The sequence below is a fragment of the Ranitomeya variabilis genome, chromosome 6, assembly GCF_051348905.1.
Source record: "Ranitomeya variabilis isolate aRanVar5 chromosome 6, aRanVar5.hap1, whole genome shotgun sequence".
NCBI classification, from domain to species: Eukaryota; Metazoa; Chordata; class Amphibia; order Anura; family Dendrobatidae; genus Ranitomeya; species Ranitomeya variabilis.
The window spans coordinates 489721661-489734032 of NC_135237.1; the positions used below are offsets into that span (position 1 = coordinate 489721661).

At 44.7% G+C, this 12372-nt stretch overlaps 1 protein-coding gene across 1 annotated transcript in view; it reads right to left on the minus strand.

Moving 5' to 3' along the window:
* Positions 1-202: 202 nt before the first annotated feature.
* MRPS28 (mitochondrial ribosomal protein S28) overlaps positions 203-12372 on the minus strand; it is a 104202-nt gene continuing 92032 nt past the window's right edge. The window contains exon 3 of the mRNA XM_077270709.1: positions 203-370. Within this exon, the coding sequence (XP_077126824.1) occupies positions 244-370 (127 nt within the window). The 3' untranslated portion in view covers positions 203-243. The remainder of the gene's footprint in view (positions 371-12372) is intronic.

The following is a 12372-nucleotide window of genomic DNA, read 5'->3' on the forward strand; positions in this document are numbered from 1 at the left end:
TGTGTCTACTTCGGAAAAAACTGTCAGTCAAACAGATCGGGGTGTGACAATGTACCAAGTATGAAACTGTGTAACTAAGGAATAATAAATTACCAAACGACTTGTATCTTTCATAGTATTATAAATAGAAAAACAAACACTGGTCACAAATATTCCCATTACGCACAGTATAACAAGGAAATAGAATAGCAAAACATGTCCGTACTACATAGAATATATATTTATTGAATGAGAATATCTATATTACAGCACTCCGAGCAGCACAGCATCGGCCTCTAGCAGGGTGGTATCTGTGTAAGCCCCTAAGAATCTTGAGGTCATCTCCAGATCGTTCAGTCTCAGACGCACTCTGGTCCCTTTCTGGTATTTTCTAAAAAAGGGAAGAAAGGAAAGATATTTAAAAATAGTTACATCCCCTGGGAATACTTATACTCCAGTTAAAATAAAATAATTAACATTAGATTAAAAAAAAAAAAAAATTGGAAGCGCCACAAAAATACCACATTGTTCTATATGTCACTCAATATGATCATGGTCCAACAAGTATTTTATGTCGAATTCGAGGTAGACTGTAAAGATCTGATAACCAGCACTTTCCCTGGAAGCCGCCGTGAAGAACACAAAGATGTCATTGTGGAGCCTTAAGGTGCTGTGAAGGTTGTGTTGACTGTTCTTAGCTCTCGTGCATGGCGCGGCCATAGATGTTAAGGTGAAGAATAGTTATTTATTATCCGATAAACTTCGCCTCGGGCAGGTGTTCATTACGGATATTTGTACTTATATTTGGGCTCTGTTGTAACAAGCTTCTCGTTTCTCTTCACAATTCAGAGGCTTCAAGTCAACTTAATTCTACTTGCACCATCTCTACTGTAAAGATGTAGAGGACTTCCCACCACGGACATCCAATTCTTTTTATTTTGCATTATATCTTTATAGGGTTCGTTTGCTAGTTATTCATTTATTACTATGTGAATTGAGAAGTTCAGTAGAAACAATTTGGCTTTTTCATTGACAACACTTAAAATGGAAATAATCACAACCCACAAGAAGATCTTCTAAATGTGATGTACAAAGAAGTATCGGTACAATTTGCATTTTATTCATTCAAGGTTGGCATACAAAGCCAAAGCCAATTTTAATAAATTCCTTCCCAAAGTGCTCCCCAACCCTAATCAACCAGTTGTAATCTGTAGGGAAGCCCGGGAAAAATGCTGTAACTGTGAGCATTACACAGGTCCTACTGAAATCAATGAGCTGTCTGAGTAATGCGGGACAGGACAGGTCCTCCAAAGTAAGATACTCTTTGTAACAGCTCTGCTAATGGGAACTTTGGTGATTTAGACACCAAGGAAGCGACAGAAGTAGCCAGGGATATTAGTATGTGCTCTGGACTCCCGGGATTGACGAAGTGCCTTCCTAATTCATGTCTTATGTGAATGAATGAACATCACCTCAATTTCTTCTATACTTCTGTCCAGGGAAAAACTGTATATCGACAATGTGACCAGTGCAAGTAAGAATCACATGTTGAGAGTTAAAACACAAAACTTCTCGAGGAGACCAATGGAGAGACACGTTCAGAGAGGACATTTCTTCTGACATACTTCAGCCTTTCATCTCTTTACTCAACTCTAAAATATTTTCCTTAAAAATTCACTGATCAAACCGGCGGTTTTTCTGCAGAGCACAATTCAGGAACACGACCGTCAATTACGTTCACATCTCCCATCAGAACGTACATTTTACCAGGATCTGATCAAAGTGCTGCTTAGCGCGCTCCCTTTTGATCCACAAACAAGGAATAACATGCAATAGAGTGTACATTAAGGGATTATTCAACACCCCCGAGTTATACAGCACTTATACGTTAATCTTACAGAAAGCGAGCATTTTGCTTTGAAAACATAAATAAAATGAACTTTTCATCTTGCCCCCTGTCATACAGGTATATGAGATATATATGCAAGTTAACAGGAATTTGCAGTTCTCCATGTGCCTTTTTTGTGTCTTGGCGAGAAAAATCACACTGAGATCGGCAATGCCAGGCTGGACAAAACGTTGCTTTCTGATAGGTTTACAAATTCAAAAGTTTCAGAAAACATTGACAAATAACCTGTGTTGTTTCTAGACGCTTACATTTGGAAAAGAGATGCCTCTTTATGCTAGTAAGCCAAGTCTTGTCCACAACCAGGGCTGTGGAGTCGGCAAGCCAAACCTCCGACTCCTCAATTTCCAAGACACCAACTCCACCAAAATGGGCTCCGACTCCATAGCCCTGTCTGCAACTACAGAGTAACTTTTAAAGGTATTTAGTAAGAGCAACCCTCCTAAGCCATCTATAGAGGCATACAGGACATAGAAAGCTGAATAAAATGATACCTTGATATCTGTGATCTGACATGTTATTCCAAAGATATCCACGTTTTTCTTAATATTAACTGTTAAGATCTATGGGCTGGATATAGATCTCCTGGAGAATCTGCCTCTAGGGCTTAATTTGGCTAATTGATGGACTCCTGGGAGTCAAACACTCATAAATTAAAGTTTTGTCTGAGAAGCAAACAGGGAGGTGTGACGGCTGCTGACAAACCCCGACTGTAGGGGATCACCACCGTGGCTACTGATTGGCTGCAGGAGCCACATGTCTCAATAAGAAGCCTGATTTGGACTGGGCAGCGTCGGACCAGGAACACTAGAGGACTGGTCAGGAGAGTATTGCTTCTTTTTTTTTAAAACCAATCTAAGCATATTGTCAGCACAATTTACTCCCAAGATAACCCCTCTAAATATTATAAAATTATAACTAAGAAATATCCGTTAATATGGAAATTGTCAATATTCCCCCACACCCACTACAGAAGCACCTTTATAGAAATCACTGGTGGGCAGCCAAATAGCTCACCTATGTCTGCACAAGTGGCTGAGGGCTACCCCGTAGCTGTTATTCCCTGTTATGGCTGCAGAACATTGTGCACAGCTTGTTCTATGGAGGTATTATACAGGCACGCAACCCAAAGTATTCTTGGCTTGAAAGCCCTCGAGAATAATCCATGGTGGATGATGTGTTTAGACAACACTGCCAGAAGATATCATCAAAATGAGTATCTGTATGAGGAGACACACTAGCGATAGGGATATCGAATTACCAAAGTTTTCATGTGTTTAATCTGTGTGCGTAAATAATGAACCTTTCCGTTCTACTGTTTGGAGGCGTGAAAAAGGCCCTGTAGAAGGATTTGCAGGTGTTTGGAGCTTTGTAAACAGGTTTCACGGGCCAAACCTTAAAATCTGGTACACAATCCTAAATTATAGAGTTCCTACAGCTGAGCCGTAAAACACTGTAATAAACACTGGTCTGACTGGCGGAATCATGGTCATAATGGTGGACCCTTCCCTCAGCTACTAATGCTGGTCTCCTATTCCCATCTCCACTAAACAAACAGAATACAGGGAGCCTTAAGGTACCTTCACACTAATTGATATCGCTAGCAATCCGTGACGTTGCAGCGTCCTGGATAGCGATATCGTTTAGTTTGACAGGCAGCAGCGATCAGGATCCTGCTGTGATATCGCTTGTCGTTGATTAAAGTTCAGAACTTTATTTGGTCGTCAGATCGCCATGTATCGTTGTGTTTGACAGCAAAAGCAACGATGCCAGCGATGTTTTACAATGGTAACCAGGGTAAATATCGGGTTACTAAGTGCAGGGCCGCGCTTAGTAACCCGATGTTTACCCTGGTTACCAGTGTAAAATGTAAAAAAACAAACACTACATACTCACCTTCGCATCCCCCGGCGTCCGCTTCCTGCACTGACTGAGCGCCGGCCGTAAAGTGAAAGCACAGCACAGCGGTGACGTCACCGCTCTGCTGTTAGGGCCGGCGCTCAGTCAGTGCAGGAAGCGGACGCTGGGGGACGCGAAGGTGAGTATGTACTGTTTGTTTTTTTACATTTTACACTGGTAACCAGGGTAAACATCGGGTAACTAAGCGCGGCCCTGCGCTTAGCAACCCGATGTTTACCCTGGTTACCCAGGGACCTCGGCATCGTTGGTCGCTGGAGAGCGGTCTGTGTGACAGCTCTCCAGCGACCAAACAGAGACGCTGCAGCGATCGGCATCGTTGTCTGTATCGCTGCAGCGTCGCTTAGTGTGATGGTACCTTTACAGGCCAAAACCGTATAAATCTACTGGTGGATGGAAGTAGATTAGAATAATCAGTCTATGACCACTTTAACCCCATCCTGGGTTGGACGAGAAGCTGGGAGCTTGGATCTTTATCAATGAAGTCACTGAACCTCAAAAAACTTATATTCTAATGTCTACACTGATCAGACTTCAGCAAAATGTTTTGAAAAGGCAGGGAATGTGATAAACTAATAAAGTCCTATACTCACCATCTGTGAGCAGTGTCACATCAGAACAGGCCCCTCCAGTGGTCCCTACTACCTGATAGCTCGGAAGGAAAGACTGGAGACCCCGGCAGCGGCCTGTGGTTGGATGCAGCTGTCGGGGAACTGGAATGGGACCTCATGGGTGGGCTTTGGATGGTTTTCTGTTCCAATCACCTGACTGCAGCAGTCAATCACAGGTTTCTGAAAAGGGCTCAAGCAGTTCCTCCTTCAATACCAACTCCTTTAAGAACTCAAAGACTACAGCCTACACTGGAGAAATATTTCCACACACAGTCAATATCAAATTACGATAAAACTTTTTTTATTCATAGGCTTATTTTTTGGGTCTACTTGTTTCGAGGTACATTTCAATACAAAATGTTAGAAAAAAAGGCCTATATCTTAAAAACTGACGACACATTGCTGGGATATGCCATTTCTTTATGATTAGTAAGGGTCCAAGTTCTGAAATCCTAAGGTTTTTCCCAGAGCAGTGGTTCCGCAACCAATTGGCAGCGCAGGGGACGGCAGCATGGCCACACACAAGCCAATAGGGCTGGCGGCTGCTCCTTTAGCAGTCGGGTCACAAATTTGCAGGTTTGATGGGAGGCTCGCTAATCTCTTAGCTTCTGGGATCCCTGAGGCGGCTGATAATTAGTCAGGCTAAGTTTCACTTCTGAAGATCAGCGGGGGTCCTAAAATCAGATCGTTATTTGTCTTGTGTCTATATAGTAAACAAAAAAAAAACCTTCAGATCTGATAACGACAGGTCAAAAGTGGCCATTTTTCTCCCTTATTTTATTCTCACCGCTCTCGATTAATCCATTTTTTTTTTTACAAAAAACAACATACAGTTCCAGAGATCTGGTCAATTTTGCTTAGCGCTAACTGTTCTTTTCGAAGGCGGCATAAAGACCATATGATTAGCACAAAAAAAAATCCCATTTCTCTGGAACCATATGGCGGATTTAAAAAAAAAAAGTAACAAAAAAAAACAGAATACTCGGGGAAGCAGAGGGAATAAAATAAGGGGAAAAACTGTCCACTTTTGACTTGGTGACGAGTCCTCTTTAAACCATATTTGTGGCTTTACATTCGAAACAGAACAGAACAGAAAAAAAGACACAAAGCATAAAAAACCCCTCAAACCTAACTAAATATACACAGTAAGCTGAAAATATATTCATTAGGGCAGAACATTCAACTTCATTCAACAATTTCCTAAAAACAGAGGAATCCGGATTTTGCGCCCATCCCCCCTTTTCTTCCCTATCTGTTGTAATAGCAGCTAAGTTATGAACAATGGCGGTGAAAGTTGTTGTGCCGCCTCGCTGTGCCGGCTCGCTGTGCCTGCAGGGGAGCTTATTTTCAATGAAAAGAACAGGCAATTACGTGGCGATACCAGTGTCACAAGCTCTAACTGCTGCTCCTTGTAATTTGAACACAATCTCCCAGATACTTTAATCACGTCTAATCCAATTTATTAAAGACATTCTTAAACAGCCCCGTCGCACCTGCATAGAGAGAGATCCCGAAAACCGTCAGCTTGAAAGGCATCTGACAAGTCTGTCAGGTAATGTGGAGCATAAACACGGCCCTGTGTGACAGATGTTCCCTGCAGCTAAAACATTGGCGGACGGGAGATCAATGGAGAAAGGTAGCGGGAAGCGGAAATGTAGCTGCCGCTTACACAGACTCCCACTGCAATGGTTCAGAAGGAAGCACAAATGATAGGTTGCTGTAGGCATGGTAATCATACATAAACCTATTATTACACCCTGGCACCAAGGCTCTAATCCATAACACTGCTCCGCCGCTCCGGCTTTCAGAGGTGGATGCTTCAAAGTCGGAGATGGTTTTTGTTAATAGCCCCACGGTGCTCAACAACCAATAAACTTGATGTCCAGCTCCATTGATTCATCACACTCCTAGGAAGAGAAGACAGATTCGACATTTCAGGGAGAACTCAACTTCTTAAACAACCTGTAAATCTCTGTATACAAGTGTAATACATCGTATATCACCACCTATAGAAGGTAAGAAAGGAATATATTGTAAGCTGCCAGAAGGGGAAGGAGACAGATTCTAAATCTAGAATCAGCCTTCATTAGAACATTTTAAGGGAAGCCCCAAGCTGGACACATTAATTTGAATTCGATATTACTAGCCTCTTAGGACTTTAGTAAAATAAAGATTCATGGGATTTCCCACTTGCCTGAATTAACTCCTTAGGCTTCTTTCACACTTCCGTCTTCCAAATCTGCACAGGATCCGTCAAGACGTTGAAATGACGGATCCTGTGCAGATTGTGGAAAACGGGTGCACTGGGCCCATCTTTCTGTCGGACCCATTGAGGCTATGTGGAGCTGGTGTATATGCGTCTTCGCAGCGGTTTTCCGCTGGGAAAACACATACACAACACAAACCAGGTTAAAAAGAATTAAATTTTTTTAAAAAAATTGCAATATTCTCACCTACCGGCGTCCCGCGCAGGTTACCGATGCTCCCGGCAGCTAGCGTTCCTAGTAATACATTGCGAAATCTCGCGAGAAGTCGCGAGTTGTGGGGCCGGACTGTAGGCAGAGTCGTGTCTTCCTGCTCTAAGCCAGAGAAACTAAAGGCCCCGTCTCACATAGCGAGATCGCTAGCGAGATCGCTGCTGAGTCACAAGTTTTGTGACGCAACAGCGACCTCCATAGCGATCTCGCTATGTGTGACACGTACCAGCGATCAGGCCCCTGCTGCGAGATCACTGGTCGTGTCGGAATGGCCTGGACCTTTTTTTGGTCGTTGAGGTCCCGCTGACATCGCTGAATCGGTGTGTGTGACACCGATCCAGCGATGTCTTCACTGGTAACCAGGGTAAACATCGGGTTACTAAGCGCAGGGCCGCGCTTAGTAACCCGATGTTTACCCTGGTTACCAGCGTAAATGTAAAAAAAAAACAAACAGTACATACTCACCATCTAATGTCCGTCAGGTCCCTTGCCGTCTGCTTCCTGCTCTCACTGACTGCCGGCCGTACAGTGAGAAGTGAGAGCACAGCAGTGACGTCACCGCTGCGCTCTGCTCTCGCTGTACGGCGGCTCAGTCAGAGCAGGAAGCAGACGGCAAGGGACACCGAAAGGCGAGTATGTACTGTTTGTTTTTTTTGGTAACCAGGGTAAACATCGGGTTACTAAGCGCGGCCCTGCGCTTAGTAACCCGATGTTTACCCTGGTTACCCGGGTGCCGCAGGGGGACTTTGGCATCGTTGAAGACAGTTTCAACGATGCCGAAGTCGTTCCCCTGATCGTTGGTCGCTGGAGAGAGCGGTCTGTGTGACAGCTCCCCAGCGACCACACAGCGACTTACCAACGATCACGGCCAGGTCGTATCGCTGGTCGTGATCGTTGGTAAATCGCTTAGTGAGACGGGGCCTTAAGACAAGACCTGCCTACAGGCCGCCCCAAGCACAGTCAGTCTTGTCTCTATGTTGAGGAACATGTTTGTGCTTTGGGGTGGCCTGTAGGAAGAGTCTTACCTTAGTTTCTCCCACCCCAGAGCATGAGCATCTCATTACCTGAAAACTAACAAGGATTACACAAGAACCACAAGACTGATTTCCTCACTCCTGGTATCATTTTAATCAATTTAACAATGCCAACCTGACAATGCCTGTAGTTTACTTCACAAAATCCTGCTGACAGGTTCGCTTTATGGGAAGATGAGGAGGTTTGCAATTAAAGAGGCGGAACATGCATTGAGCCGATTACGTATATTATATATAAAAAATTATTTTTTTTTTATTGAATATATAAACCATAATAAGTAAAATCCATACTAAAAGTATAACTGGTTTAAATTGAGCTTTGCGGGATGTCAGACACCCTTTAAATAGGCATCTATGGCTCAACCAATTAAACATGATTACAAAAAAATGACTTAAAAGCACATTTTAAAATGAACAATAAAAAACAGATAAAAAGGTCCCACTGATCAATTTCTGCCCCTACAGAAAGGGAATAACCTGTTTTCTTGGTAGTAACCCTTTAAGGTTTAGGAAATTTTCAAAGTCCATTTATAAAAGGTTTTTTTTTTTTTATTTAAAACTTCTAACAAACTAATATTCCCACTGTCCATATCCCCCTACTACTTACAGCCCAAACACTGGCCCATTGTTTAGACTGAATGCAACACTTGAGACATTGCTACTCAGGGGACCGGGCTGTTGCCAGAACAGCCATCTTACAGCACCTACAATGCTCATGATCTACTGGGCTAAAATAGCCAAGGTAACCCATTAAAAAGCAATCCAAAGAGCATAGCCCATTGTATGTCTGAGCATGACTCCCTTTCTCACCATCTCCCAAGGTGGCTCCAGACTTTCCCACAGTATCGGGTTCCTGGCACAAACACACGCACGCAGCCAGCCAGCCTAGGTGATAATTCACTCTAACTTAAACCACTTTTTTCTTCTCTATCCTTTTTTTTTTTCAGAACTTCTCCAAACAAGGTATTATCTACATCTGAAATAGTGGCTGAAATTCTACCGCCTCTCCTGAGAAAAGAACAGGGAGGCTTATTGTGTCCCACAAAGGATTCTTGAGATATATTGACAGTGCAAGCAATCCATGGTCCTCTCGAGGGTGCAAAGGATTGTTAGTGAAGTTTTCTCACAGAAAACTAAAACGGAGGGAAAGTGGCACATAGGAAACTTAGCTTGGCGACATACATACTATCAAAACAGACGGACACCTGACAACAACAACAGACTACAGATCGAGAACAAAGCTGGACTTTCATAGGTACTCAAAAGGACAAAAACAAACAAAACATGTCCTACTGTGAGAAGATAGATAATGTACAGAATATGGAGTCCCATATGGCCTAAACCCAAGAAGAACCATCTGCACTTGTCTGACCAGACCACTCATGGTGCCACAACTCCTAAAGATCTCTTATTAGAGCAGGAACAGATTATACAACAATAAGAGAAATCCAGCACGGCAATTAGAAGGGTGGGAGAGGGTTCACAGCTAGAGATTACTATAAAGATTCCAGGAACCCAGTTTTGACCGCTTGTTCAATTCTTTGTTGCCCTAACTTTTCTTCTGAGGCTGGCATTGCTCGGCATATCATCTCCTGGGTCAAATCGTAGCTCCCTTGTCCCAAAGAATCATGACTTTGTGATGCACGTTATGACTAGAGATGAGCTAATTTGATCAGGTCCCTGCTTATTCAGCAAGCCCTAGCGCTTACCGAATAAGCTACAGCTGGAATCCGCATACATGGAGTGCGCCGGCTGATCAGCTGTTCGGCTCCGCAGCTGCATGTGCCGCGGCTGTGTCACAGTCACAATACACAGGCTCTCCATGCATGTGACTGTGACACAGCCACGACACATGCAGCTGCCGGCATCGGAGCAAGACGCTGTGAGGGAGCGCAGGGACGGTAAGTAGAATTGGGGTTTTTTTTTCACTTTTTTTTTCTGCTGGGGACCATGCATACCAGGATAGGGATGAGATGACCATGCAAACCTGGATAGGGATGAGTAGCAATGCAAACCAGGATAGGGATGAGGAGCCATGTATAGGAGGATAGCGATGAGGAGGCCATGCATACCAGGATAGGGATGAGGAGCCATGTATACGAGGACAGGGATAAGGAGCCATGCATACCAGGGTAGGGATAAGAGTAGTGATGAGCAAGAATACTTGTTGCTCAGGTTTTCCCGAGCACGCTAAGGTGGTCTCTGAGTATTTGTGACTGCTCGGAGATTTAGTTTTCCTTGCCGCAGCTGCATGATTTGTGGCTACTAGACAGCTTGATTACATGTGGGGATTCCCTAGCAACCAAGCAACCCCCACATGTACTCAGCCTGACTAGCAGCCATAAATCATGCAGCTACGTCACCAAAAACTAAATCTCCGAGCACTTATAAATACTCGGGAGACCACCCGAGCAACGAGTATACTCGCTCATCACCAGGATAGGGACGAGGGGGCCCATGCATACCAGGATATTTAAAGATAAACTTGGCACTCAAGAACGTGATTGAAGTGAAAATTTAATAAAGTAGAGTACATACAGTAGACGTTTCGGTCAATTTCGACCTTCATCAATGTACCTCACTTAAGTACTTTATAGGTTTTGTGGGTCACATAGGGTTACAAAATCCCACTTGGAATAAGGAGTCAATCTCTGTTAGAGCCGTATCCGGCACAGACGGATAGGAGTGACGGATGCAGTATCCACCGCTAGTCCTGTGTAGTGATACACAGAACATGATGTTAGAGACAGTAGTCAGACAATCACTGGTACCGGTATTTTGTAGTAATGCAGGGGTGATGTCAGGAGACTGTGTGTATAGTTGGCCGTCATCAGCATAGAAATGGTACTGAAAACCAAATCTACTCATGGTTTGTTCAATAGGGGCAGTACAGCATATAGGGAAAAGAGGAGAGGGCCTAGGACTGAACCCTGAGGAACCCCGACAGTAAAGGGGAAGAGGAGCTAGTAAAACACATATTGAAGGAGCAGTCAGAAAGGTAGGAGAAACAGGAGAGCAGCATCCTACAGCCTGAGAGAGCAGAGCATAGTGAGGAAGAGTTGGCGATCCATAGTGTTGAATGCGGTAGAGATCCAGGACAATCGGTAGGGAGTAGCGGCCATTAGATTTAGCTATTGATAAATAATTAGACAATTTACCGTAAATACTCGTGTATAAGCCGAGTTTTTCAGTAAATTTTTTTGTGCTGAAAACGCACCCCCCCCTATACACGAGCAATGGTCCAGAAAGCCGGTGGGGGAGTGGGAGCGGCGGCAGGAGCTGGCGGGTGTAACTGTGCAGCTGCTAAATAGAAATGAATATTAATTTCTCTTATAGCGCACAGTGACAGCTGCAGCCGCCGGCTTCCAGAAGACATCATACTCATCTTCCTCCGCGCCGTTGCAGCATCTCGATTGTCCCGGCGGCGCCTGCAGCTCTTCCTGTGATGAGCGATCACGAGGCACCACTCATTAAAGTAATGAATATGTACACATCTCCACTCCCATAGGCGTGGAGCACATTCATTACCTTAATGAGCGGTACCACGTGATCGCTCAGCACAGGTAGAGTTGCAGGCGCCAGAACCAACGAGAAGCTGAGACGGCGCGGAGGAGGGCGAGTATGATGGGTTTTTTTTTGGAATAGGAAACACGCATACCGGGACAGGGGGGAGCCATGCATACAACAATGGGATCAGGGGGGAAGCCATGCATACAACAACGGGACTGGGGGAGCCATACATACAATAATGGGACGGGGAGGGGGGGAGCCACGCATGACAGGACAGGGGGGAGCCACGCATACCAGGACAGGGCGGGGGGGGAGCCACGCATACCAGGACAGGACGGGGGGAAGCCACGCATACCAGGATGGGGGGGGAAGCCACGCATACCAGACAGGACGGGGGAGCCACGCATACCAGCACAGGACGGGGGAGCCACGCATAGCAGGACAGGACGGGGGGGGAGCCACGCCTACCAGGAGAGGACGGGGGAAGCCACGCATACCAGGACAGAACGGGGGGAAGCCACGCATACCAGGACAGGACGGGGGAGCCACGCATAGCAGGACAGCGACGGAGGAAACCACACATAGCAGGACAGGGGGAGCCACGCATAGCAGGACAGGGATGAATGGGACAATGCAAACCCAGCTTATACTTAAGTCAATAAGCTTACCCAGTTTTCCGTGGCAAAATTAGATGGGTCGGCTTATACTCGAGCATATACGTTAGTAAGGGCAGTTTCAGTTACTTCATTATAAGGCAAAAGGTACAGAATAGAGAGGATACTAATAGTCACCAAATTAGGCTTATATAAATAGATGAATTTTAAAAAATTCTTGGACACAAGGCATTATGCATGGTTAATTCTCCATATTCTGATTCAAGCATCCTGGTCCACATCAAAGTATTACAAGCAATGCTAAGAAAAGAAGTTTATTGTGTG